The 27,725-nt window shown below is 48.0% G+C and overlaps 1 protein-coding gene across 1 annotated transcript in view; it reads right to left on the reverse strand.

Moving 5' to 3' along the window:
- ADAMTS16 (ADAM metallopeptidase with thrombospondin type 1 motif 16) overlaps nucleotides 1-27,725 on the reverse strand; it is a 166,790-nt gene that overhangs the window by 44,422 nt on the left and 94,643 nt on the right. The window contains exon 19 of the mRNA XM_034655676.1: nucleotides 7,510-7,636. Within this exon, the coding sequence (XP_034511567.1) occupies nucleotides 7,510-7,636 (127 nt within the window). The remainder of the gene's footprint in view (nucleotides 1-7,509; nucleotides 7,637-27,725) is intronic.

A 27,725-nucleotide genomic window follows, 5' to 3' on the forward strand; every position in this document is an offset into this window, starting at 1 on the left:
AGCACACATTCCTTCGTTCCCACAGGAAACAGTTATAAACACTCGCATGCTCCAGCCATGAAGGAAGTCTCAAAAATGCGAAAAATGATATAATTTTAACTCTTTCTTTGATCTCAATGTAATAACATCTGAAATAACAAAAAAATTACCGCAAAGCCTCCATAAATTTGGAAACATTAAACTGTAATAATTCTAAATAATTCACAGGTTTGAGAGTAAAGCAACGTTACCTCTTAACTAAAAACAGTATCTTATATTCTTTCCCCCCCAAAACATCACGATTCTGAATGAAGCTTCCAGTTTTCAACAAATATTTCCAGAAGCACTGATTAGTATGTTCAGTGAATATTAAAGACTTGTAGTAAAATCTATTCTTTCTTTTTTCTTTCTTTTTCTTTCTCTTTCTTTCTTTCTTTTTCAACAAATATTTCCAGAAGCACTGATTAGTATGTTCAGTGAATATTAAAGACTTGTAGTAAAATCTATTTTTCTTTCTTTCTTTCTTTCTTTCTTTCCTTCCTTCCTTCCTTCCTTCCTTCCTTCCTTCCTTCCTTCCTTCTTTCTACCTATTGTGTATCTGTCATGTATCTATTGATCATGTGTCCGTCACCCATCCAATAATCATCTATATCAATCTATAAGTTAGTTTTTAATTTTTATTCAAAAATATTTGATGGGTATGTCATGGTATGTATTATTTAGGGGACAGTGATGGGGAACACGGGGGGATTTGGTGAATTTTAGAGTCCATTATACAAAGACCTAGAAACCAAAATAATAAATATATTATGAAAAATTTAGATATTATTTAATGTATAAAATCAATTAAGTTGATTTTGAAATGAAAAATAAAAGTATTCCCAAGGTGACTTCTTGCCTTTGTTCATATGGATAAATAAATTGATACATATATAAATATAAAATAACAAGCTCCAAAACCAAAACAAATAAAGCAAAAACAAGCAGACCAAAAAAAAAAAACAAAAACAAAACAAAAAAACAACCCAAAAGAAACAAACAAAAAAAACTAAAATACAAAATATTTTACAGAACTACTTAAGGAAGATTTTTAAGTGTCAAATGACAAATTCAAATCGAGAAAGCTAGTTATTTTTTATATTCCTGTTGCAATGGTTTCTATGTTAATATGTAAGTGACTGAGAAAGTCAATTAAATCAGCCTTGCTGGGGTGCCTGGGTGGCTCAGTTGGTGTAGCATCTGCCTCTGGCTCAGGTCATGATCCCAGGGTCCTGGGATGGAGTCCTGCATTGAGCTCCTGCTCAGTGGGGAATCTGCTTCTCCCTCTCCCTGGGCCCCGGGCCAGATGAAGAGGACGGGGAAGTGCGGAGCCCAGAAGATGCATGTTCAGACCGTGACCCTGGGAGTGTCCTTCTGTTCAGCCCCATTAGCACGCACCCCGTCAGTGAAGGGGAGGACAGCAGAAGAGAACTGCACCAAGGAGCCTCCATCCCAGGAGACACGTGTGATCTGAACTCACTGAGGAATCGCTTTCCCAGCCCTATTCCAGATAACACTGTTGAACGGAAGCAGGGCTGCTGGGCAGGGCTGGCTGTATAATTTGTAGAAGCCAGGGCAGAATCAAAGACCGTTAGGAATTTCAAGTTGGAACCGCAGAGAATGAGAGCAAGAGGGGACCCTTCTGCCCTCCTGGGGGCAGGTCATATGCCCAGGAGCCAGTTCCACTGCGAGTTCATTCAGTCTCTCAGATAATCAAATGAACTAAGACGCTCACTTCTTTGCCATTCCCATGAGTCAAACCCTTTTGAATGTGGGAACCAACTAAGCGAGGAGGGTTCTTTCCATTCCCTCGGTAACCTATGCAGTTCGTGTTTGTATGGCTTGTATCTAAAAGAGGTAAGAGACAAAATCACGGCCCCCTCTCCTGTCACTGAAAATGTTGCTGTAGGACAGCATCTGTAACCGAGTTATCCTGCCAAATGTTACCTTGCATTTCTACAATGTGCAACCAAATGCTTGCTGTCACTGACCCAGGCACTTCGGCTGAAAGCAAACTTCTGCTAACAGGTTGGTAAGGAGTCACGAAAGTACGGGCAGAAATAGTTGCCCGGTGGAAAGGATTACAGAGCGGGGCTGCCTTTGCATGACTTTCTAAAACAGGAAAACAAAGTCTATTTGATCACAATCTGTTTTACTTAAACTCCTACTCTGCATTCCTAGGAGAATCAAGAAGAGGGAGGAAAAGGACCCGTGTCCCATCTGGAAAGTATTTCCTCTTGCCTCTTCCCGCCATTGTCCAGGAAGGCATGCTGTAGCGTTCATGCTTCCAAAACCAGATACCAGTTAAGATAAATGGCATGAAGAGCCACTCTGTTCAGATAAACTCAGAAATACAAAGGAAATAAGTATCTGCGTGATTTATGGTTCGTGTTTCAAAAGCAAGCGATAAAAGAGCCTGATTCACGCTCCCATGAAGACAGAGGTGGCGCAGCCTTGGGCGCGCCCGCTGCCTCCTGCTCCAAGGCCAGCGCGGAGCCAGCCCGACGTGCGGAGCAGAGCCGGGAGAAGCCGCAGGCCGCCCGCTGGCTGCACTCCAGCCCAGAGCAGCAGCTGCAAACTGCTGGCGCCTGGTTCTTTAGCCACAATGCTCCGCCGCCCGCAGCCTCTGGACATTTAAGATCATCTTCCTCCAGTGAGGAGACTCCTGACTCCCAGCCCACCACCCCCGCTGAAATTTATGAGCTGGGGGGGGCCCACGTGGCCACCGAGGCTCGGGCTCCATAGCCCTCCCTCTGCACCAGCTCCAGGCTCAGCCCAGGGGAACATGTGGACGCTGGTGGGAGGTTAGGAGTTGCGACCAGTGTAGCAGGGTTTCATTTCCATTTCAGTTAAAGACAAGAAGCCTACGGATTAAGATATTTTAAAGACTCTATTCCCGTATCGCATTGAATCAGGAACAAAAAACTGCCAGTTTTCTGGGCAAGAGAGAAATGTATCTTATATCGCAGAGGAAAACAAAACAACTTTTTAAATTAAGATCTATTTTCCCAACTCAGTTGTTAAAATAACAACGCACAAGGATTAATATACGTGATATAAGCTCATTCTTCTGTGCTTTGCCGTAGTCTTGCTTCACAGACTAAATAAATTACGGATGTGAATTTGCTTCTCCTTTTACACCACAAATAAAAACAGCCAAGAGTTACTGAATGCTTAGCACGTCTGCTGCCCTCAGAGTACGTGGATCTTACATGGATTCCCTCAACAAAGCCTTGCTCTCTATCACCACGATTACATACAAGGTGGACACACAAGGACCACACCTTTAAACCAGCTGCTGAGCTCACACCATCCTTGCTCTCCACCACCCTCGTAATCCCAGCCGACCCAGCCCACTCCATCAGAACAACTCTGATGCACACAGTTGGGGCCAGAGGCAGGGACATCTTGTCCCACCTGTCTAGCACAAACCTGCGGGGTCCCGTTGGTCATAGGCCTCTGCTACTTGCTGGGGATGTAGCAGGACCCTCATTAGGGATCTCCCAGCAGGAAAGCATGGCATTAGGTTTACCGACCACGTTTAGGACTATCTCCAAAAGCTTTCTCCTTCAGAAAAGAATACAAATATTGGAAGACATTAGACATAAATCAAAGAGCCAGGTGGATGGGGGCCTCTGGATGTTTCCTGGATGAATTTAGGGTATCCTCACTATGTTTTAGCAATGCTGTTCCCACATATCAGTGCCAACTTCCCCTAGACTAGTCCTTTTGCTCTGAACTGTGCCTTTTCTTTCAGCACACAAAGCTCTTGACAGAATTTACTTATAAAATTTGATCTGAGTAAGTAAAGTACAGAATGCATCCAAGAACAGAGAGATGTTTTGACTGTAGATCCCTCAAAATCAGAAAGACAAGCCGCAGGGAAGCAGAGAAGGCCCAATGGGAAAAACAATGGGCTACACGGTGTTTACAAAAGAGCATAAGGAATACCCAGCATCCACTTAAAAATCTTTCTTGGAAGGAATTGATAAGCATGAAGGAAAAGGGGAATCAGAGACATACCCATGAGGACTTTTCGGGAAGAAACGAGACCATTGGCTCACTGTGAAGGAGGGCCAGAGCAGGTGGGGGATTCACAGGTGGGCTGTTAGGAAGCACGGATGGTTCTTACCTGATTCTTGTGTCTGAGGTCTGAGGTCATGGGTGTGGATGGGGAGGAGGAGGAATTCTGGAGGACACTGGAGATGACACAGAATCCTTGTCCTGGGAGGGGTGGTGGGATGGCCTGCCATCCTGGGTGGCCACATAAGAGAGGGGCCATAACTTTCAATTGAGAACATGAGCTCTGAATTTCCTGGCAGCCTGTAGCCCCTGAGTCCTCGTACGGCGTGGATGACATGTCAGGTATAGCCAGGTTGGGTCTCAGGGGAGGAGAACAGAGGAAGAGCTGGGCAAGAGGGTTCATCGGGCTGGCCAGACAAGGGTTACAGTGCCATCCCTAGACTCTGGGCACAGTAACCCTTGTCCGGCCAGCTCGATGAACCGGATAGCGAGGGGTGGGAAGGCAGCTGTCCCGGTGAGACAGGAGAACTGGAGTGTGGGTCTAGGGCTGCCTGAGCTGTGATGACAAGAGGCAGCAGTGGCCAGCGTGGGGTGGCTCGGACCACAGTTTCACAGGCGAGGCATGGTGGAGTTAGGAGACTGGCTTCCCACACCAATAGAGACCATATGGCCAGGGCTCAAACACGAGAGACTAGATCTCCTTTCCGGCAAGTCTGAGCAGGTACACAGCTTCAGGAGGTCACCGGAGAATCTGACATGCCTCCATCCTGGGACTCCACAGGCCCTGAGGCTGGCCTTGCCCACAGAGCTGGAGCTGGGGCAGTGAGGGCGCGGGAGCGGAAGAGGGGGAAGCAGAGCCTTTGCAGGGCGCCACGGAAGGCACCTGCCTCACCGCCGCTCACTTCCCACCTGCCAGAGGACGCGCTGGGAGGCGACGGGGTACATCTAGCAGGGCTTCCGCGTGGGAGTGAAGCAATGTGTGTGCATGAGTGTGAGTACATGTGAGTGTGAGTGCACACATGCATGTGTGCACCAGTGCACACGTGTGTGAATGCATGTACGTATCAGGGGTTCTACTAACAAAGACAAGAAGGAGAAAACGCATGTGGAGGGGCACCTCCTGGAAAGTGACATTGGACATATTTACAGCAGACCAGACACCACAGAAGCAGCATGCCATCAGGAGTAACCCTGCACCGGCAGCAGCCAGGTGTCCTCTTGGATACCCCACCTAGGGCTTCTTAGGAGAAGAAAGTGCAGGTGAGCACATGAAGGAAGCAGGGAGAGGGTGGGGGAGCCCCAGCTTTCTCCCACACGGTGGGGGTGGGGCTGCAGCCCTCCAGGAGAGCACCAGCTGTGCCCCCCACCCCCAGCTCGGGCCCCTCCTGCCTCCTGGTCTGAGCCCTGCATGGGTTACGGACACAGAGAGGCCTATGCTGGGTTCCCAGTCTCAGCTCACAGCTGAGTTAGATGATGCTTAAAGTGAGAAAGCTGGCAGCCAGAGTTGGTGACTTAGTCTTGGGTGTTTTCTCTACCTCCCCCCCAGACGAGCCTCACCGAGCAGATGGGCAGGCTGGACTGCGAGGGTGCGAGCCCCTCACAGGACATGCAGACTGATTTCATGCAAACACCAACCACTCCCAATTATCCGGAGCTTAACCGGCTCTACCTTCACTAAGGCTGGTTCCTCATGCACATAGAAGTGACACGCGCACACATCTGTGTGTCGGTGAGGGAGTCTGCCCTACAGCAGTCAACTAGCTGTTTTGAGGCGCCCCCGGTTAGGGGCCCTCACAAGAACGCAGCGCGATGTCGGAAGAGGGCGGCAGCGAGAAGCAGCCCTGAACATCCGTGTGTCCACGTCATGAGGTTCCGTGGCGCCCCGCCATCCGAGGTCACATTGACGGCAATGCTGCGTCACCTGCTGGCTGTCCAGGAAGAGGGCATCCCGGGGCTGCGCCAACTCAGCAGGAGGCTAGAGGAGCCCTGGCTGCTCCGCCGTCTGTCCCCTTCAGACACCACGGTCGTTTTTGCTGCAATGGTGCCACGCTGCCACCAGCCTCCCTCTGCCAACCGCAAGTGTCATTTCCTAAACCATCCAGAACCGAGTGTACTTGGCCTGTTGCTTCGGACACAGAACAAGGCTGTGGTGGCCTGTGTCCCCACTGTCCAGCTCAGCACAGCCCACAAGGTGCGTGGGCCCGCGGAGGGTGTGAGGTGGGGACCAGGCGTGTGGCCGCTCCAAGGGCCTGTCCGGCCCCAGAAAGGATCCCCAGGTGGGCGCCCAACGCACTGGTGGGTGATGGGCCTCCAGCACCAAACTCCTCCCATCATTTCTGATCCGCATGTGTCTCAACAGCAGGCCATGGGGCATGGTGGCTGAGGAGCCCTGGCTGGGGCAGGGCAGGGCAGGGCAGGTGGCTTTGTGGGGTGGTGGGTCCCCAGCCCCTGAGGGAGCAGGGAGACTGGAGGACAGGATGTTCCCGACCTCCCAGATGCTGGTAAGGGGTCTCCGTCTCTACCCTGAGCCACTGACCAGGGACCCAACAGCTCAGAGATGAAGGGAGAGATGGGGCCTCTCTCCCTCCTGTGTCACTGTCCCTCTGAAAAAGCAGCACGCTGCTGAGGCACATTTCCGCAAACCTGGAGTCTGTCTGCCAGCTACCGGGATCTTTAAAATCAAGAAATTTGAGATTATCTTGTACTGTTTCTAGTGGGTCAGCTGTCTGAAGAATCTGGAGTCGGACTTTCATTTAGTAGATGTGTTACTCAGATGACTCTCACAATGCCCCTGAGATGTGTCCCCCGTGACAATGAAGCCACAGAGCACCAGAGAGGGGAAGGGCGTGCCCGGGCTCTCTCGGCTGCCAGCAGGGCCCGCGGTGGCTGCTCCTCGGGGTCCCGCCCAGCCCGCCGGCTCAGGGCACCTGCACGTTCTGAGAGCTGTCTCGGGGCAGCGGTACGTGGGCAGAGCGGATGCCAGAGCCTGGGCTTTCTGGGCGCAGTCTCACACGTGAGCATGCGTGTGTGTGTGTGTGTGTGTGTGTGTGTGTGTGCAAATGCGTGTGCGTGCATGCACTGCAGCAATCCACACGCCCTGCCCCACCAGGCAGGCCTGTGAATGGATCCTTCTGTCACCTTTCATTCAGTCGGCACATAAACCAGAGCGAAAAGAACTGGAGTCTGAGAGGGAAACAGGGCTGTCACCAGGTACAGTATCACTCCCGCCAGCCTGTGGTGAGGAAAGTTAAAATACAGCAAACCGGATGTCCTAGGAACTGGCACTTACACTCACAAGATACACCAATCATACCTGTTCAGGCACCTCGGTTACTCTCGCCTCTTCCTGTTCCCGGAAGACGTCACCACAATCAGCACTTCCGTTCTCCAGACTCGGGACCTCCCAAGACTCACCAAGTGTATTTGCAAGACTAGGACACCTGTCTGCATGAACGCAGCGGCTCTTACCTGGGCGGACAGGCAGATACTCTGCAAGACACCACCCCTGTGGCAGGTTGGGTGCTGGGATTACAGAACGACGTGTTGACTTGAAACCGCAGGTCTCGGTAGCATCCGGCCCTCGTGGTCATCTGCCCTGCAGGAAAAGGTGCGACATAAAATGAACACTCAGAAATGTGCCCCGTGGAGACAAGCAGAAATGGCAGAGGAAGAGCAAATGAAATCTCTTCTTAAAAAGGATTTACTATTTAGGCATGTCTTTCTGGTGATGACCAACTGGCCAACTGTTGACATACTAGTCCTTTTCTGACCTGTCTTCATGATTTTTATCAGGGGATTTCACCAATTCTAAGATATGCGTACTTCCCTCCTGTATCTTACTTCCCTCCTGTATCTTCCTATCTTTAAAGTCAAGATGTGTTTTTGTCTTGTAATTGGTGCCAACATACATTTGATGACACAGCCTTCTTTCCTATTGTTTCCGGATTTGGGAACACCACCCACTTCTCAAAAGAAACACAATACGCCTGATTTGTGTTTCCACTTGAATAGTCGCAATAGGAAGCAATCTATAATAAGCCAGAAAGAAATACAGACAAAAACACATAAAGCAGTTTATCACCAGAGAATTCAGTTGAATTTTACCAGGGTTGTAAGATGAACGGAGGCCTTTGCACAATAATGACTTAGGTGTTGTATCGAATGAGGTCAGTGGAAATGCTTGAAATGAAAGCTGATTCGATCCTCAGCCCCCATTCATGTCCCCAGTGCTGTTTACAGCTTTGCAAACGTGCCCCAATTTGTTCAATATTTCAATTCATTAAATTTACCAGAAAAGGTACTATTCTTTACATGAGGTTCCTGGAACAGTCAAAGTCAGAGAGGCAGAAAGTAGGATGTTGGTTTGCCAGGGGCTGGGAGGAGGGGGAACGGGGAGTCACTGTTCCATGGGCGCAGGGTCTCAGCCTGGGAAGATGAACAGATCTGGAGATGGACGTGGGGATGTTTACACAACAGTGTGAATGGACTTAACAGCCCCGAGTCCTACACTCAGGAACACTCTGTCAAGTATATTTTATCACAATACTAAGGCAATTCTAACTAGATACACATTTTGAAGGACAATGTTAAAGAGTTTATCTGATGGAGAGAAAAATAAAGAAAAAGAACCCAACTGGTATTGATTAAAAATGAACACAATTAAAATATAGTAAGATCTACAAATGATTTCATTGCTGCCCTTGGAAAGCCCGATGGAGTCCTGCGACTCGTGTGGCTCCTCTGTCCCCCACGTCTGCCCCCCAAGCCCAGGCATAACTCAGCACCCCTCCTGTGCCCAACTGGATTCCTGCACCAGGCAGATGTTCACATCAAGGCAGAGACCAAACACACAGTTTCGGAGGAGAAAGCGGCAGGTTATAGATGCAAGACACAACCATTGCTAACACTCGGGTCCATGTGAAGACAAAGCCTTCTTTACTCAAGGAAAACCAAAAGTCTCTAAAACACACATCGCACAGTGTGGCTAAGCTCTGTCAGAAGTCAGTGCTCTAAATGGGGAAAGTCACACTCTCTAGAAAACTGGTTTTCTTAAGCAGTCAGAGGAGAGACCTCTCTGGTTCTGGGGAACCGCCATGAATCTCCTGTTTCGGAGCCCCGAGCTGCCCACTTGGAGGGGTTAAGCCCAGTGGGTGCCGATGAAGGACAAGGGGTGGTGGTCAGGATCTTTGCAGTTTTGTAAAATTTTTCAGTTCTCTGCTGACTTGACACAATTATATTTTTAACCAAGCTATGTAGTTTTTATTTTATGCTCCCCAGTGTAACTTCTGCAATTATTTCTTCCCAATTTCCATGAGATCTGATGAGGAATGGGTTGTTAAAAATGACTTTGAGAATGATCATGGAATACTTCTGCAGAAATTTAAGAAAATTTACTTAAACATATCGATAATCCTGAAGAAGAGTGTGTCCATGAAAGAGTAAAGTTTAAATCACACGTAATGAATGCCCCTAAAAGACTGGTATCCAAGATCTACAAAGAACTTCTCAAACTCAATACACAAGAAACAAATAAACAAATCATAAAATGCAGAAGATATGAATAGACACTTTTCCAATGAAGACATACAAATGGCTAATAGACACATGAAAAAATGTTCAAAATCATAAGCCATCAGGGAAATTTAAGTCAAAACCACATTGAGATACCACCTTACGCCAGTTANCACCAGTTAGAATGGCAAAAATAGACAAGGCAAGAAACAACAATTGTTGGAGAGGATGTGGAGAAAGGGGATCCCTCCTACATTGTTGGTGGGAATGCAAGCTGGTACAGCCACTCTGGAAAACAGTGTGGAGGTCCCTTAAAAAGTTAAAAATTGAGCTACCCTATGACCCAGCAATTGCACTACTGGGTATTTACCCCAAAGATACAGATGTAGTGAAGAGAAGGGCCATATACACCCCAATGTTCATAGCAGCATTTTCCACAATAGCTAAATCGTGAAAGGAACCAAGATGCCCTTCAATAGATGACTGGATTAAGAAGTTGTGGTCCATATATACAATGGGATATTACTCAGCCATCAAAAAGAACGATTTCTCAATGTTTGCTGCAACATGGATGGCACTGGAGGAGATAATGCTAAGTGAAATAAGTCAAGCAGAGAAAGACAATTATCATATGGTTTCTCTCATCTATGGAACATAAGAACTAGGAAGATCTGTAGGAGAAGAAAGGGATAAAGAAAGGGGGAGTAATCAGAAGGGGGAATGAAGCATGAGAGACTATGGACTCTGAGAAACAAACTGAGGGCTTCAGAGGGGAGGGGGGTGGGGGAATGGGATAAACTGGTGATGGGTAGTAAGGAGGGTATATATTGCATGGTGCACTGGGTGTTATACACAACTAATGAATCATCGAACTTTACATCAAAAACCAGGGATGTGCTGTATGGTGACTAACATAATAAAAAAATATTAGTATAAAAAAAACAAAGGGCAAGGATTTAATCAATCAGGACTAAGTTGCAAAATCTCCATAGAAACCATACCCCACAGGGCTCAGAGAGCTTCTGGGTTGGTGAACGCACCCCTGTGCTGAGAGGGCAGCACCCCCCCCCAACTCCACAGGGACAGAAGCTCATGTGAAAGGGATCCTCAGAGAAGTCTTCCCACATCCCCCTTCCTCTGGCTCTTCACTCCTCTCCCTTAGAATGCTACACTTCATCTTAGCCAAAGGGCCGAGAAGCCCTGCTCTCCCTTAGAATAAACTAGTACTTGGGAGTACTGAACCTTCCTGGGTTCTGTGAGCTGACCGAACAACTATCAAACCCGAAAGGGAGGGATTGCAAGAACCCCCAACTTTGTAGCCACATCAGACAGAAGTGTGGGTAAGTGGGGCACCCAGTACTTGTGACTGGTGCTTTAAATGGGAGCAGTCTTCTGGGACTGAGCCCTTAAGCCTGTAGATTCTGCGTAACTCCAGGTAGCTCAGGTCAGAAAGGATCTGTAGCCATCCCCTTGGGCACTGCACAACTGGGGGCCTTTGGCATTGCAAACAGCACACACCTAGTGTCCGAAGTGCTGTGACTAAAGACAGTTCAGATGAGGCTGGCTCAGGTTTGCGCTCCTGTATCCTGGCAACGGTAATGAGGACCCCACTCCCCCTCAAAGCAGGCAGGTGCGGGCAGCCCACATGTTGAGTCCAAGGACAAGTTTCAGTGAAGACGTAAGTGTCATCCCTTGGAGCGCCCTTTCTGGAAAGCAGAGAGCACATGCTGCCTGGGTCCATAATCCCCCCAGTGTGCATGGGTCAGTTTGTCCCCTCACTTAACAGAGTTTTTAAGCCACTGGCCAATTTCATTATATTCAGGAACTTCTACGTTCAGACAAGTTGATAGTGGGGGAACTAATGCCTAGCCAAAAACTCATCGAAGTAAGTAGGGGTATATTCCCTTATTTATATATTACTTCAGATGAGCTGGGCACAGTTCTGATGACTCACTCGCCCGCATATCCATGCAGAGATGAAATCTGCATTCATGCTTTGTGAACCCACTTTTCCATGGCTAACAAGGAATAAGAGACTATAAAATCAAAAGGAAAAAAAAAAAGGAACAATGTCTGTTTAAGCTGTTCTGCAAAGAATCATGGGGACTCCCTAATTAAGCCAGTCTATAGTAGTGATCCAATTTATACGAAGCCAATATTGCACAACAGCACAATTTCCAAAATTGCTGAGTCTGTACACCCCAATGAAAAGAGAAGGAAAGCTAATCTTTTCTTTCCACTTATATGTCAATTTAAAAGTCCACTTTTTTATTCTTTAACCAAACTCGTTTGACTTTTTAGGAGGTGTGACTCTATCAATAATGGCTTCAAGTTTGGTTTCCTGTTTTGAAATTAAAGATGTGTGAAATCCAACCCTTCTGCTCCAGTCCCAACAAACAACCCAGCCTTAAGGGTTGCTGGGGGTTCTAGCAAGTAACAGGCTCTCGATTAAGCAAATACGAAATTTGGTTTTGCTTTGAAATGGCAGGAGAAGTTTACTTTATTAAAGTGCTTGTTTTTCTTCTTTATTGGAGACATTTGTTTGGCGTCACTCCTGAGTGCCTCAGTGTCAGCCAAGTCCCAGAGCTTTTACCTGTTAACTGGGTAAGAGGGAAATGTGGAGCTAGTAATTCCTGAAATAATTTAGTAACAATGTACTAAATACACAAATATATGACCCAAAACAAACCGGGGATTTGTCTGACACATGTGCAGGTCCTGACTCTGCCAGTTCTTTTCTTAGCTGGTGACTTTGGAGACCTTTCCTCTTTCTCAGCGGGGCCCCAGCGGCACATGGGCAACAGCACTGCTGTTGTGAAGCACAGCTACACATTTTGCAAGACTCTGGCAGGATCCCTGATCCCGCCTGCTAAATGCCAGGAGCGCTCACCCCCACTCATCATAGCTAAAATGTCTGCACACAGGGACAGCGCACTCTCGGGTTGACAACACCATAGGACATCCGTGGATAAGGAGGAACATTTACGGTGAGGAAAAGAAAGGGGAAATGCAGTGTTGCCTTGAAATTTTTAGCAATTAATAGAAATAGGACAAAACAGGAAGGTGATTAGTAGGTTTAAAAAAATGCATTTCAGAAAGTGACAATGGTGAACGTGGTATGAAACAAAGTTTGTGTTATGTGGCTAAAAGCAACACTCGGAGGACCGTTCATGGTCAGAAATACTTACACTGATAAATAAGAATGGAAATCAATGAATGTGAGATTGAAAGAGGATATGGGGAAAAGAGCTCAAGGAAGTAGAGAGAATTGATCTGCGTGGAAATGGAAATCAGTGTATTAGCAAGTGACATATGTCAGTGTATTTGATTCCAGACAAAAACTTGAAGCAGCAAGTATGTTACAAAAGGAAAGTGGAAAATCCAAGAGCTGATTTTGGGGAGGGGGTTGTCACCTCTTATCCATGATTCTGGGGTTAGATCCCACCAAGGAGAGGCAGGAGCACAGGATTCCGGGCGCAGAGGACAGTCAGAGCCTCGTCGCCACCTGCCTGGCAGCCGCGGGTCAGAGCATGCACTTTGGCAGGCATGAGCTTGGCGGTAATGCAGGCATTTTCCTGGGAACCATCTGTGACAGGGTTGGCTTGGCTCTACTCCTAACAGGTGATTTCTGGAATGTTCTACAACTTCTTGGTTCTTAAGTAGCCAGAGTGACTCTGAGAGCTAATGGGGTCTCTGAGCTTTACTCCTCCACCCTCCAACTATTTTGTAAGCAAACGATCCCTTCTATTAAATACCTTCCGGCGTGATACACCTAGAATGGCTTGTTTCCCTGGCTAACCTGCTGCTGATAGACCAACTTAGTGAAGAAAATAAGGAATAAGCACAAATATGCAAGATAGGAAATGAGAATAAGAAAATGTCCTACCCAGAAGAAATGAAGAGAATTTAATGAGGGAGCTTTGTTCAGATTTATAAGCATAATATTAAAAATCTTACAGAAAAAGGTGGTTTTTTGAATTAGCAAAACTAACTCCAGAAGAGAGAAACAATCTACGTGGTTTAATTACCAGACAGAATACAAAACTGTCTCGAAGACCTAATTCCTGAAAATGCAAGAGTCGGACGTTGCAAATAGATCCCACCACACATAACAGAAGAAATAATACCAATGCCAGTTAAATTATTCCAAAGCATCAAAGTGAGAGTGAGGGGCAGGAGGGCAGGCAGTGGGACAGAAGGAAAGGAGGGTCCTCCTCATGAACAGGTGTGCAACAAAGGCAAGAGATAAAGCCAGGGCGTGGGAGAAGGGAGGAGGCGTTCATCCAAGGCTCAGGAGGACTGAGCACTTTCGGGAACAGAAGGGGAGCGACGCTGAAGGAGAGCGGGGGCCGCTCGGTGGTGAGGAAGCTCGGTACCTAGGTCCAGGGTATCCGAGGAACATCAGCTTCGGAGAGAAGGAGCCCTTCCCCTGGAGCAAAGGCAGGGGTGAGTAACAGGGAGCTCTGGCTTGGTGGGAACACGCAGGGCCGACACTTGGCAGGAGCCTCCCTGCAGAGGGGATGTGAGCTGCCCACGGGGATCTGCAGGGACACCCAGGGACCAGAGCCCATCACCGGACCTCGGGTCTGGCTTCCGAGCGACTTCCGAGGCCAGTCAAAGTGCTGTCTTCAGTTACCATCCAGCAAGATCGGTAAGTAGGACTGGGATTCTGTTAGCGGGAACTGCTTTCCTCCTTTTACAAAATGACTGATTAAAATCACATGGGGAGCAGATGCTAACAGCCTGACTCTGGTCCTGGGTGTTTTCCAGGAAAGCTCTCGTCTGTAATTCCCCTCCCTGCCATCCACTTAACCCGTCTTAACTCCCCTCCCAGAGAGCATCAAGCTGCCCTTGGACCATCCCAGTCCCTGGTGGGCAATCCCGTGGCTGCCATTTATACACTGACAGCGATGTTCTCCCAAGTTCCTGTTCTCTCTCTGCCAGCTCTTCCTGGGAAGTGGAATTCCCTCCGGCTCCGGGCAAGGGCTTTCCAAGTGGGCTTTCCACACAATGTGTTAGCAGAGAAGTCCCTTCACAGAAACCCAATCACAGTGACTCCTTGGATGGGTTCTCGAACTGGGACTGGAGGGCTTTGGATCTGCAGGGCTGGAGTGGGCCCAAGAATCTGCATTTCTAACCAGTCCTCACATAATGTAGACACTGCTGGCCTGGGGCCACTCACGATGCCCACCGCGCCTCAGTTACCCTTCCACAGGATTTCCCACACAGTGGTCTTACACGGGTAGACAGCCAGGCTCTGGAGGGTGAAATCGGATTCTTTACAACTCCATACATCAGATCTCATGCCATCACTCCAAATCTGTGCCCACAAGCAAACAAGCCTGTGTGTGTGTGTGTATGTGTGTGCGCGTGTGCGTATGCACTGTGCACTTGCTCTCTGCCCAAGAGAAAGGTCTCAGACTTTTAGGAATGATGCCCTCAGAATACCCACCAAAACATGGAGCCTATATTCGTAATTGCTAAGGAATTTGGTGGGGGGTATGGAAGGGTTCACTGTTACAGTTTGTTGAAATCATTGTGACAAGCATTATCAACAATGCTTGAGTATACTGCTCACGAAGCCGGACCACCGCATTAAAAATGTGCTGTTCGCTCAGTACCTAAGAAGGACCCTCCTCGAATGGTGGGTACAGATAGCGTAGTAACGTGGGACGGGGCCATCGTCAAATTCAGAGAAGGGCACACCAGGAAGGGCTGCACGTGGGAAGGACCTGGGATGGAATGTATTAAAAAGCTCGCAGTGACGTTGGGTCAGAGAGCGGTTTGTCTTCATGATTTTCTATCTGTTTATGGCATTTGTGATGGAAACTAATGACGCCATCTGCAGATGGGGGCCTTCATGAAAAGGCACATCGGTCTTGCTGACATCACAGATGCCAGGCAGTGAGGGGGGGGCCAGGAGGGGCCCGACCGCCCAGGCGACCCTCACGGGACCTCCTCCTGGCCCACAGCCTGTCCACTCCCCTGCCCTGTCCTCTCCCTCACTCCTGCTCATTCTCCCTGGAAGGCTCAGCATTGGAAGCCTCAAGGGCTGCCCACGGAGCTGACATTCTGGTTTCTCTTTGATCCATCTTGCAACTGTGGATTGACACAGAAAACCAAACTAGAGAGCGCAGCAGAGGCCCGGTAAACACACACCTGTGTCCGGGGCACACCGGCACATACCCGCATGTGCACGGAAACTCTCCTCAGTCCATGGCAGCGAGGGAGGCCGATGCCCAGTCCGTTTCCCTCCACAGGAGAAGTCTGGGGGCTGTGCCCAGGTGGCACACCTGAGCCCCTGGGGAGCGTCCAGGTGTCACATGGCCTGGCTACTTGGGAACAGGTTTAGGTGATGCTTTAAGAAACGATTTTTCACAGTTAAACCAGAGCTACAGAGAATCACGTGAGATCAGGACCTGAAAATCTACCCACTGGCTTCGCTAAGAACAATCAAATTTCTTCTCTCACCCCTGAGTGTTAGCCTTAATTTCAGTGCGGTGCTCATCAGATCCTTCAGCATTTCCCTCCCATGCGCTCTCACAGCCCTGCGTTCCTGGAGTCTCCTCCCCACAATGCGTTCACCTTCTGTCCCCCATCCGGGAACCTCACCTGAGGAGACACGGCAAGACCTAAGCATTAAGCAGAATGAACAACCCTCATGCCTATGTACGGTGTCTATATCTTTTTTCTTTTTGTTTTTTTAAAGATTTTATTTATTTGAGAAAGACAGAGAGCACTAGCAGAGGGGAGGGGCAGCGGGAGAGGGAGACACAGACTCCGCACGGAGCAGGGAGCCCCATGCTGGGCTGGACCCCAGGACCCTGGGATCACAACCTGAGCAGAAGGCAGCCGCGTCACCGGCAGAGCCACCCAGGCGCCCCTGTCTGTGTCCTTTTTCAAAGGGCTTTCTTGGGTCCTTCATCAGGGACTTTTGCTCACCTCAAGTTGGGAGTTGCATATGCAAGACTTCTGGGAGTCTGTTCTCTGGGTAAGGCAGGGTGTTACAGGCGGATGCAATGTCACGACAAATGCCGAGAGGCCAGATGGGGAGGGGAAGACAGAACTCCGTAAAGGTTTCAGAGCACCAAACAGAATGACATCTTGGGGCATCGGTGTGGGCCAAGTGGCTCCAGGACATCAGGAGGCCTGACTGCCCATAGCTGTGAGACGCCGAGCCACCACACCGTCCCGGCTGCAGGGACAGGGCTCGGACAGACGACCTGAGTCAGCAGAGGGGAGGCAGGCTCCACCCAAGAAGTGGAGAAATCAGAAGACGGGTCACAGGAACGCCTCTCTGCACCAAAGACACCAAGTCATCTGTTCCCCAAACGGAAGCTTCCAGGCAGTGCCTCCGGCCCTCCATTCACACTGCCGCCCCTAAGCGGCCTCCATGTCCTTCCCGCGGGCCTCTGTCACAGAAGGGCAGGAACATGGTGGGCCACCCTTGGACCCCTCAGCTGCCGCAGGTACAAGCCTGCATGCCTGACCGTGCACGCACATCTCCAGGAGTGCGTGTGTGCACTCACACAGGCCCACACACGTGTGTGCACAAACACGGGCCACTCTGAAGGTGGAGACATAATCCCAAAGGAGGAATATGCTCCTCGTCCCTGCCCTGGGGGCCACACGGACAGTAAGATCATGACCCGAGTCCCTCTTGCTTCCAGAGTTTCGTAACCTAAACTGTCTGGTTTCTCAGCAAAGCTGTAACATTAACAGAAAATAATCGGGACTGACATTTATTTGGCCAAACAGAGTGTTAGAAGCTTTGCAGGTAGTCTCTCATTTAATCCTTCGAGGAACCCTGTAGAGTAGCTTACACTATTATCCTCTTTTTATAGCTGGGCTCACCAAGGCATAAAAGGCTTAAATGGCTCATACGGTCACGAGTTTTTAAGAGGCAGGGCCTTGCCGCGACTCCTGGCAGGCCGGTCACAAGCACCACGCTGTCTCCCCCAGCTCAGCGAGGCATGGCGTGTCACCTCCCGCCACGGTCTTTAGGTCCAACGTGAGATATGCAAGGAGAAACTGTAACCTCTTGTTGGATGTTTGTTTGAGACAGAAAGAGACGTGTACCATTTTCTATTTCAGAATTCTTCGTACACTGGAGGACAGTTGTTAAACTCTATTCACTGGGAGTTGAGTGAATGCCTGGAAGCGTGGGGACCAGAATTCTGGATGATGGAAGTCGCTTCCAGGCCCTGTTCCCTACTCCGTGTCCGAGGGCAGGAGGGAGGGGGAAACCGGGAGCTCTGGGGAAGCTGCCCCCATGGAGGGTGCTCATGTTTCTGGGTAACAGCGGGATGGCCCCATACCACCCTTTCCAAACATGGCCTTCACGTATTTCTAAATCACAAAGTCTTTGAGGTCCTGCATTTGTCCCGTTGACAAACAGACCCTTGGTGGCTGGTGAGTGCCGGATGCAATGCTAGACCCTGAGGACGCAGCAGCTAATTAACAACAGCAAAGGCCACGACCAACCATGACCCAAGCCTGCTCCAGGCTGTCACAGAACCTAAACACAGAGAGAGTGCAGCAAATAGCAAAAAACAGATGTATGCCCAGGCCAGACATCCGGGCCAAGGAATTTGAGAATGCTGCTGATTTGGGGTGGCGGGGACCATGGCCTGTGGCCTGGGGGCGTCCTAGAGCTCAGTGTCCGTGAGCAGGGCAGAGACATGCTCAGAACCCAGACAACAGCAAACCCCGGGCACCAAGTCCTGTCCTCAGACCAAGGAAAAGTTCAGAACAAGGAGAAAACTTACAAACAGGAAATCAGTACAGAAGAGACTCAGAACCAAAGAGAAACAAATCCGAGTGGTGCTCGATCCCACAGCCATGTTGGAATGATTCATTTCCCTGCAGCTGACGTGCCCAGGTTCTGGGCATTCTGAATAGACTGACTTGAGGGCTTATATAAAATTATCCTTTCAAGTCCTACTATGGCATTTACCTCTGCATTTTCAGAAGGAGAATTACAACTGATGTCTCACTGCTTTTTCACCAGTATTTAATCAGGTCACGTGACAGGCAGGCAGGGGGAGTTGCTGGCTAAGCACAATACTAGCCACACGCCCGAGCGGGCAGGGTGCCAGGGCTCGCCATCCACACAGACAACAGGAGACATAACAGGCCAGGTGCTCACTGCAAGGCCCAGGGATGCTGATATCCCAGATGATTAAGATTGAAACGGCAAGGCTCACCCACACATCACACGGGCATGTAGGTGGCAGGAGCGCTCGAAATCTTAATTTGAATTTTATTTCCCCAGCCCATATCAACAAGGATAGACAGAAATATGAATTTAAATATTTCTGGCTTTGAGTGTTTTCAAATTTCTGAATAGTCTGACAAAATAAAAATACACAGAGACAGCCATATGCCCAAAAGCATTTAGGGTCTCCGGGCTCTATTCTTACAGCAGGGTAGAGATAATGGTGTTTCAGATGATTTTCCTGGGAAACGGGGTCTCCCCGCCACCTAGCTGAAGGTTTACTAAGGTTTACTAAGACTTAGGTGTCGTTTCTCGGACTGAGGACACGTCTGTGAAGCAACGTCTCAACATTGCTCATAATCGCTCAACTACTCGTCAAGAAGCAAAATCACAGAGCACACAGAGAAGAGAAGAGGAGTCTAGCATTTGAGGGCTAAAGCAGTGAGGTCGAAGAATGTGAGTCTGTAGCTGGGGGGAGCCCAGAGCTGAGTCCTGCTGCGGGAAGGGCGAGAGTTTCAAGAGCAAAGAGCTCAGGCTGGACTTTCACCTTCTCATGGAAACCAGCCCTGGCCACTTCTCCAGAAATAATTTTTTTTATTTTATTTTATTATTATATTATGTTAGTCACCGTACAGTACCTCCCCCGGATTCCGATGCAAAGTTCGATGCTTCATTAGTTGCATATAACACCCAGTGCACCATGCAATACGTGCCCTCCTTACTACCCATCACCAGTCTATCCCATTCCCCCACCCCCCTCCCCTCTCTTCATATTTTGCCAAAGTATCTGGAAGGGGAATATTCCGTGTTGAAGGCTATGATTTTACCAAACGATCTCCAGGTTTTCACTAATTCTAACTGTAGAATGAATTCCAGCTGTTGTCAAAGGCAAAGAAAAAGAAACCAGGGGCGCCTGGGTGGCACAGTTGTTAAGCATCTGCCTTCGGCTCAGGGCGTGATCCCGGCGTTATGGGATCGAGCCCCACGTCAGGCTCCTCTGCTGTGAGCCTGCTTCTTCCTCTCCCACTCCCCCTGCTTGTGTTCCCTCTCTTGCTGGCTGTCTCTATCTCTGTCGAATAAATAAATAAAATCTTTAAAAAAAAAAAAGAAACCAATCATATAAGTGAAACTACACGGAAAACTAGAAAATATTCCACAAATGAATGCATGCCGTCTCTTGAGAAGCGTGCATCATTCCTATCACGAGGGCTAGTATTCACGGACGTGTAATGAGAGAGCACTGAGGAGCCTCGCAATCGGAGGAGTGGGGAGAAGGCCAGGAAAGCAGAGTGGGTGATGTCCCGGGAGCTTCTCAGAGTCTCAGTGACTCCCAGGTGCGTGTAATGGGCAGCTCTGCCTGGCATGACCACGCTGAGCCTGTGGCGTCCTAACGTGTCCCAGATCCCAGAGGGTGGTGACGACGGTCATCTGTGGATGGCCCGTGATGTCCTCACGCATCTCTCCTGCTTAACAAGGACCCAGCCCGAATCTGATTTCCCTGATGCGCTGACCTGTCCAAAACAGCGGAGCGTGGCGCTGCTCGTCCTGCTGTGGGTCACCAGCACCCATCTTTACGGTGTGGCCACCAGGGTGGGCAGTGGGCCTGGGAGCCCCGTGTGCACTCTCCCCATAGCAGGAGCACGCTGAGAGAAGCCTAGCATGACTCCGTGATGGGAGTGTGAGGGGCTGACCTCAGACGGACACTTGAACCCACTGCCCCTGGTTGGGCAGGTGTGCCCGAACGCGAGAGGTTCTGGGGGTGGCAAAGGACCCCTGCTCCCTGGGAAGAGTCACGCTTCTCTGTTTCACCCTGGTCCTCTGAGCAAACTGGGGGAGATGGGCAGGGGTGGACATCAGAGCCCAGGCCCCCGAGGAAGGTGCTCCCTCTCCAGGAGATGAACCTTTCCTTGCTTTCTCCTCTGCTTTTTGGGGGCTAAGATGTCAATGGGGGATAATGCATTTTGTAACTTAGCAGGGTCTCGGATAAAGACACAGCGGGCATTTTCATGAACTTGGCTCAAAGGTAAGCCAATGTAGGGAAGAGAGAACAAGAACTATCTCAAGTTCTCAGGGACCAGAAGGACAAGCTCAGCCACTTCGTTATAGTGTAAAAAAAAGGATAAAGGAAAACGTACACTTTCTGCAGGATCCAAAGCATTCCACCAAGCAAAGTAAAGTTGGGAAAGATCTACTCTGGAGCAGCGGCTATGAAAAGAGAGGGTGACGTCAGCCGATGAGGTGAGTAACTGAGCTGCCTCCATCATGCTGCTGGGATGGACACTCGCAAGGTCAGCCGAACCTCGTTCCCTGCGCCATGCTCCTGGGACCCCTACGCATTCTCAGACCTGTGCACCCGGGTACCTCCTCTTTGGAGAATGCGTGTGTTTCTGAGGACAGAGCCAGTAGATGTCTTTTTTCCTTACAGTCTCCTATCACGTAAGGCCTCACACGCGTAAGGAAGAGCTGCTGGACTGAAGTCCTCCCTTCCTTGGTTGATGTGCGGATGTGCCATGTTTCCCCGGCTGTAACGCTAGAAAGGCCCTGAATACTTTTCACGTGAAGTAACGGTTATGTTACAGTTTCACGGTTCAATTCACAGATGGGAAATGAAGCAAAAGTCTCTGCATTTTCCCCACTGACTGTAAGAAGTTTGAGGTTCAGATCCGTGCCCACAAACACCTGCTGACTGAACAAGTGAAGGAATAAATGAAGAGAAGGGCAAGGATGCTAATGATCCCATTCCATTTTCTAAACTTGATCATTAAACTAATAAAGTTTATGCCTTAGAATATCAGTAGATGGCGAAGACGGTTATTATTGGCAAAGTACAAGAGAGGTTGGTTTACAGCCAATTTTAAGACTTGTGGAGAAATGTTTAAAGATTTTATTTATTTGAGAGAGAGAGAGAANAGGATGCTAATGATCCCATTCCATTTTCTAAACTTGATCATTAAACTAATAAAGTTTATGCCTTAGAATATCGGTAGATGGCGAAGACGGTTATTATTGGCAAAGTACAAGAGAGGTTGGTTTACAGCCAATTTTAAGGCTTGTGGAGAAATGTTTAAAGATTTTATTTATTTGAGAGAGAGAGAGAGAGAGAGNAGAGAGAAAGAACACGTACACGAGCTGGGGGAGGAGCAGAGGGAGAGGGAAAGAATCTCAAGCAGGCTCCTTGCTGAGTGTGGAGGCCAATGCGGGGCTTGATCTCACACCCCGGAGATCATGACCTGAACTGAAACCTAGAGTCGGACGCTTAACCGACTGAGCCACCCAGGTGCCCCTAGTATTTGTCTGAGAAATTTTAATTGTGAATCAGGTCATATTTTCACTTAAGCGAAAAGCATTATCCCCAGACATTGCATGGAGTATAGTGGAGAGTTTAGAACATAGCTATAAGCCAAATTTTAATAAGCATTTCACTTGGAAGCAAATCAGCACTTTGAGATTAGTTATTTGAAATGCACCGAACCAACTGAAACAGAGGTTGATTTTTAAAAATTACAACATATGTCATTTTGAGAAATGGCTGATGCCTCTACATTGGAAATGAGAGTCTAGAGATGTCATTACCATGTGATAAAATTGTCCACCTTACAGTCAGACATCATCAGCTAAGTCAGTTCCTATGCTAACCGTATTCTTGGCTTCCTGTCTCTCTGTGTGAGCCCTGACCTCTCCCCAATGCCCAGATATTGGCTCACAGTCCGGTCCAGGCACAACTAAGCAGGATCATTGAAATAAAAAATGTGGTCATATCATAAAAGTGAGTGGAAAGGAAAAAGGAGCAGGGGAAGCTTGACAGAAAAGAAGATGAAAGGTCGGACTTGCCCTGTGTCTGTCAGGAAATCTTATTTTCCAGAGACAGATGGGTCCATTAGAATAGAGAAGGAAATGGGGCCTCTTTAAAACAAACAAAGAAACAAAAACACAACTATTATGTTTCCTCTGTTGATGCCAGGTAATGTGTCTTGAATGAAACAAGAGGGAAGATGTAGGGGAGCTTCCAAGTGTCTTTCCCAGGTCCTTAATTCCTTAACTGGGTCATTTAAAGGTCCCCTTGTAGGCATGAAGTTCACAGGGAGAGAGCTAAGAAAAGTATGCTTTGAAAGGTTCACTATCCAGGATGTCGGAAGGTCTATGCAACTAGAGATCTTGAAAACACAACATGGGCACATGAAATGAAAATGGTGCCCATGCCTCCCCTTTGCCTTGGGGGCTCAGGTTGAGAATGTTGGGTGATACGCGGACCAAGGTCCCCAAGAAAGGAAGACAAGAATCGACTGCTCTTTCTATCAGATTCGCTGGTGAATTTAGTTTTTCTTGCACAAAACTGAGAACATGAGAACAGACTCATTTTAAATGGTCAGCCTCCAATGTTAATCATTCAGATGGTTAAATGTGCTATTTTCAGATAATACAGAATTTAAAGAACCTGGCCTACCTTTCAGAAGCAAGAGGCTCCAACGGCACAGAATTAATGAAACACTGTATAAATTTCAAGTAACTATGGGTTTATCGCCAGAAGATGTGTGTCATCAGATAACATCAAATCCTTAAACACCGAAGTTCAAAAAGGCATAGACAGCGAACTCTGGGCAACTGTTTCATCAAGACAACCGCTTGGTATCAAGTCTGGGGAATGAAACGCCCCCAACTGAAAATGAATCACTGTCATTAATCCTTGGCAAATAACCCAGTGATTTCAGCCTACCGGGGGAGGTCTGACGAATCCATCAAACACAGATCCAAAAATAGCCCATGTTAGGACTGAACAGGACAAAGCCTTGACCTTCAAGTGGTTGCAAAAGGAAGCACTGCCTGGTCCACCAGGGCCTTCTACTCGCCACCTTTCAGGCTTCTGTTCAGGGGATGGCCATTCCCATCGATCAGAAAATGCTCTATTGTGAAGGGAAGACGTAGGCTGAAATCACTGTGCTTCCTGGTAGAATCATCTTTGTTCAAGAATGTGAACGGACACCAGCCTATGAACAACGTGGACGGTTAGGAGTCTGCCCATGGTGGGAGGCACACAGGGTCAGTTGAGCTGTTTGAATCCACACCACCTGCTGGGTTATCTGGGACAATTCCTGAAACTTCTGAGCCTCTGTTTTCTACAGAACGAGGGGAAATAATAACAAGACCTCTGAGATGCGAATTAATGATTGCTTCCAGGCACTGATGTAAAACCTTACAGCCTCAAGGACATGAAGTGCTGTTGCAAAGATTTGGTGGGTGGTGCTCTCCTGCAGCCCAGAGCTGCCCCCCAGCCAGCACGTCCTGTCTCCACTCTCAACCCCCGCTGCGGGTTTCCACAAGACAGTGTACGTGACAACACGCAGTAGGTGCCCAATAAATGGCAACAGTGTTTTTCTCACCATTCTCTTGCTCCTCTGGAGAATTAATCCTGGGGGTGCTGAGAAAGCAGGAGAGTGAAGGCATGCTGTATCCTTTCACGGAAACAGGGGACAGTACAGGGTAACCCTTCCTGAGGGTTCCCATGTGGCCAGTGAGGGGTACTTGGAGTGGGTGCTGAGTCTCAGGGCCCAGGCAGGTCAGGTTTCTACCGGGAAGACTCAGAGGAGCCACATCCTACACGAGCTGGTGAAGGTCAGGCACCCTGTGCCCCATCTAGTTGTGGAACTGACAAATCCTAATTTCCCATCAATTTTTCCACCCAAATTGAAAACAAACAACGCATTCACTGACTCTATAATGCAATTCTTTAAGCAAATGACTATGGAATGGGTTCTGGGTTGATTTCCTCTTGAAACTTCACTGTGAGAATTATTCCCGAGGGCTAATCAGGTGATTTGCAAGTACGCTAATCACACATTCAGCATTTTCGGGATCCCGAGACAACTAACTTGGTAACAGCTGAGGAAACCAAGTGCTCCTTGGAACGGCTGACTCGCAAAGGGGACATCAGTGAAGCTGCCATAAGAAACAGAGGTGCAGACCCACCACCCTCTGCAGGCGTTCCCATGCAATTCCTTCTATTTCTTCCACCAAACGAAAATGTACAAAGAAGAGTTCTGAAAATCCTTACAACGTCTTTACACAAATATAAAGCTTTGTCATTATTATTTTAATCAGACACTATTAGATATTCCTAAATAGGGATGGATAAAATCAAGTATATTCAATATAATCTGTGAAAGCATGAGGGGTGGTTGTAAGATCAGAAGAAAAAGAGAAGAGAAATAAGTAAGATTAGAAATTAATTTTCCCAGGTCACGCAGAGGGGATGCCTGTGAACATAGTTCTGTTCCTCCACTCCCTGAGTGGGGGCACATGGCAGCTTGTCTGGTCCTGTCCCCAGTGAGGGGCCCCATATACTCTTATTTTGTAGAGAGGAGTATATCTGCTTGCTCTCCTTGTGCACAGAAGGGAATCATATTTTTCCTTAGGAAGCTCTTAATGTCAGAATTAAATATGATTTCAAAGTTTTACTTTTAGTTAATAATGGGAAGTTACTGTGTGTCAAGCACGTTAGTGTTAACTGTCCAGTCTTAATGTTTTTTGGTTAATCTTTGTTTTTCTCTATTTTTTCGTCTTTTATTAGAACGACTATTAACAATGCATGAATTTATTTCTATTTTTTTCCTTATTCGTTAGATTCTTACTTTATGCAACTCTCCATTTTGTGTACCTATTTACTTAAATGTACACCTAATTTCTTAATTATTAAAAGCTGGAATTCACAAAGCTGAAATCTGTATTATCTTTATGAAAACTTGTCTGTTCTCTAAATACCAGAACTGAGTATTGTGTTTCTAAATTTGAAAAATTTACCCGCCACCCTCTGTCAGACAGTATGTCTGGCTCTAGCTGAGAATGTTCCTGTAGTGAACTAACTTTATCAATTTAGACATTCTTTTATACGCAAACAATGAATCATGGAACACTACACCAAAAACTAATGATGCACTGTATGGTGACTAACATATCATAAAAAATAATTTAGACATTCTTATGGTCAAATTTTTATGGTATTAAGATGACCAAGTCATTGACTCTCATGTGAAATTCTTCTTTCTGACATGCTGTTTCTAGTCATTTCCACTGCAATTTGCATAACATTCCCAGAGTTTCTGAGTGAATTTCAATATACAACTTCATAGTAAATTTTTTGAGTAAGACCAACTGACAAAAACCTCCATCTGTATCAGTATTTTCAATGTGAGCCTCTATTTCGTATCACCAACACAATACATACAATAATTTGAGTCAATTTCATTTCAATAATCTCAAATAATGAAACCATTCTTTATCAAATCTTCACTTAGAAAGTAGAAACCAATTCAGCGCATGGCTTCCTCAGAGCCACGCGCTGACATAAGGGATCGGAGAAGGCAGGTGAGGCCTTTGAGGGACATTCAGAGCCACTGCTCTCTGCTCTCCCTCTGGGGACTGGCTACTCGCCTCAGGCAGAAGCCCTGAGCTACCTGCCCATATGCGGTGAGGACCCGTGAGCGCAGCGTGCCCGTGGCCCCAAATGCACCCTGGCCCCTCAGGGCCCACCACCAGGGGAGGCATGAGAAGTGACCTACCCCCTCCACAGGACACGGAGCACTCGGAGCGGACAATGGCCCACGTGTAGCGAGGCTGGCCACCAGGCTTCTTCGCCCCCCGCAGCCGAGGCACTGAGTACTCCCAGGCAACACCCGGGTTCCTTCCCTGAAACAGAAGCTATAAAATAAAAAAGGGGGAAAACAGAGCAAGTTAAAATGGAACTGATAAACATAAGCTAATTTTTAAATAACACTTAATAATATCAACAATAAGTTGGTTGCAGTGAGAAACATTGTCCATCCTCCAAAATTTATATGAACTTTCTAAACAGAAATGAACTGTCAGCAAGAACCAAGCACATTTAGAAAAATGTAGACATTTCAGTCTTTTGCCTTACATTTAGTATACTCCTCCATGCAAGCCTTCGAATACCTTTGCAACCCAACTAAAGTATTTGGTTACTTCCCCCAATGTTTCCTTGGGATCCCCTGCAAATCCTGTCCATCGGAGTGAATCAGAAAGCAATGCCTGTAAAGCACTGTCCGGCTTCCCAGTGAGCTCCAAGCAACCCAGGACCTTGAGTGGTATCACCCATGCCACCACCAAAGCCAAGTCAGAGGACCTGCTAGTGTGACTGGACACAGAGGTCTTTCGCCAACTGGCATGCACCCTGTAGTTCCAGGAGAAAACTGTCTTATCAGTAGAGATCTTTTAGGTTGAGCCTGTCCGTGAGCCGTGGCTCAGCACCTTGTGTTTGGACTCTATCTCCTAGCTTGAAACCCAATCGTATGGACCAGTTCCCTTTTCACTCATGAACGTATCAGATCCACTGATCTCAGTGAGAAGGTTTTTTATTTTGGAAACCTCACCATTAATCCATTGATAGAAATTCCGTCTTTGAGGCTTAGAGCCGGTATTGGTCCTTCTGTGATGCGCCAATGGGTAAAGACACTGGCGCTTCCCTGACAATGTGGCACCTCGTTCCCCTCTCTGACAACACAGCTTAGTTGCTGAAGGTGTTGTAGGACAGGGGCGAGCCCCGGACAGGTGGCTGCACAGCAAGGCCACTGAGATGCTGTCCTGACATCCTGAGTCTTTGCAACTCTGCTTCCCTCCAGAACAGTTCCTAATGAGCCATGTTCATCTTCACACTTGACCTATCTCACCTTGTGTGTGATTATTCGAGCTGAAGCCTGAGAGGGTGGGAGAAATAATCAGGTTAGGAATTCAGGGCAAGGAGAACAGCTCAGGGTCAGGAGGGGAGACAGAGGTGGGATGTGTGCAGATGGGGCGGCTGCCCCCAGACCACCTGGAGAAGCATCTCCCAGGAAGATACAAGATGACAGGCGGGGGATGCCTGGCCCCCAGAGCAGGTGGGGGGCATCTGGGGAGCTCACTTCTGCATACCCGGTTGTGGGCTGATAGGGTAACTTTTGAACCA

The sequence above is a fragment of the Ailuropoda melanoleuca genome, chromosome 3 (genome assembly GCF_002007445.2).
Source record: "Ailuropoda melanoleuca isolate Jingjing chromosome 3, ASM200744v2, whole genome shotgun sequence".
NCBI classification, from domain to species: Eukaryota; Metazoa; Chordata; class Mammalia; order Carnivora; family Ursidae; genus Ailuropoda; species Ailuropoda melanoleuca.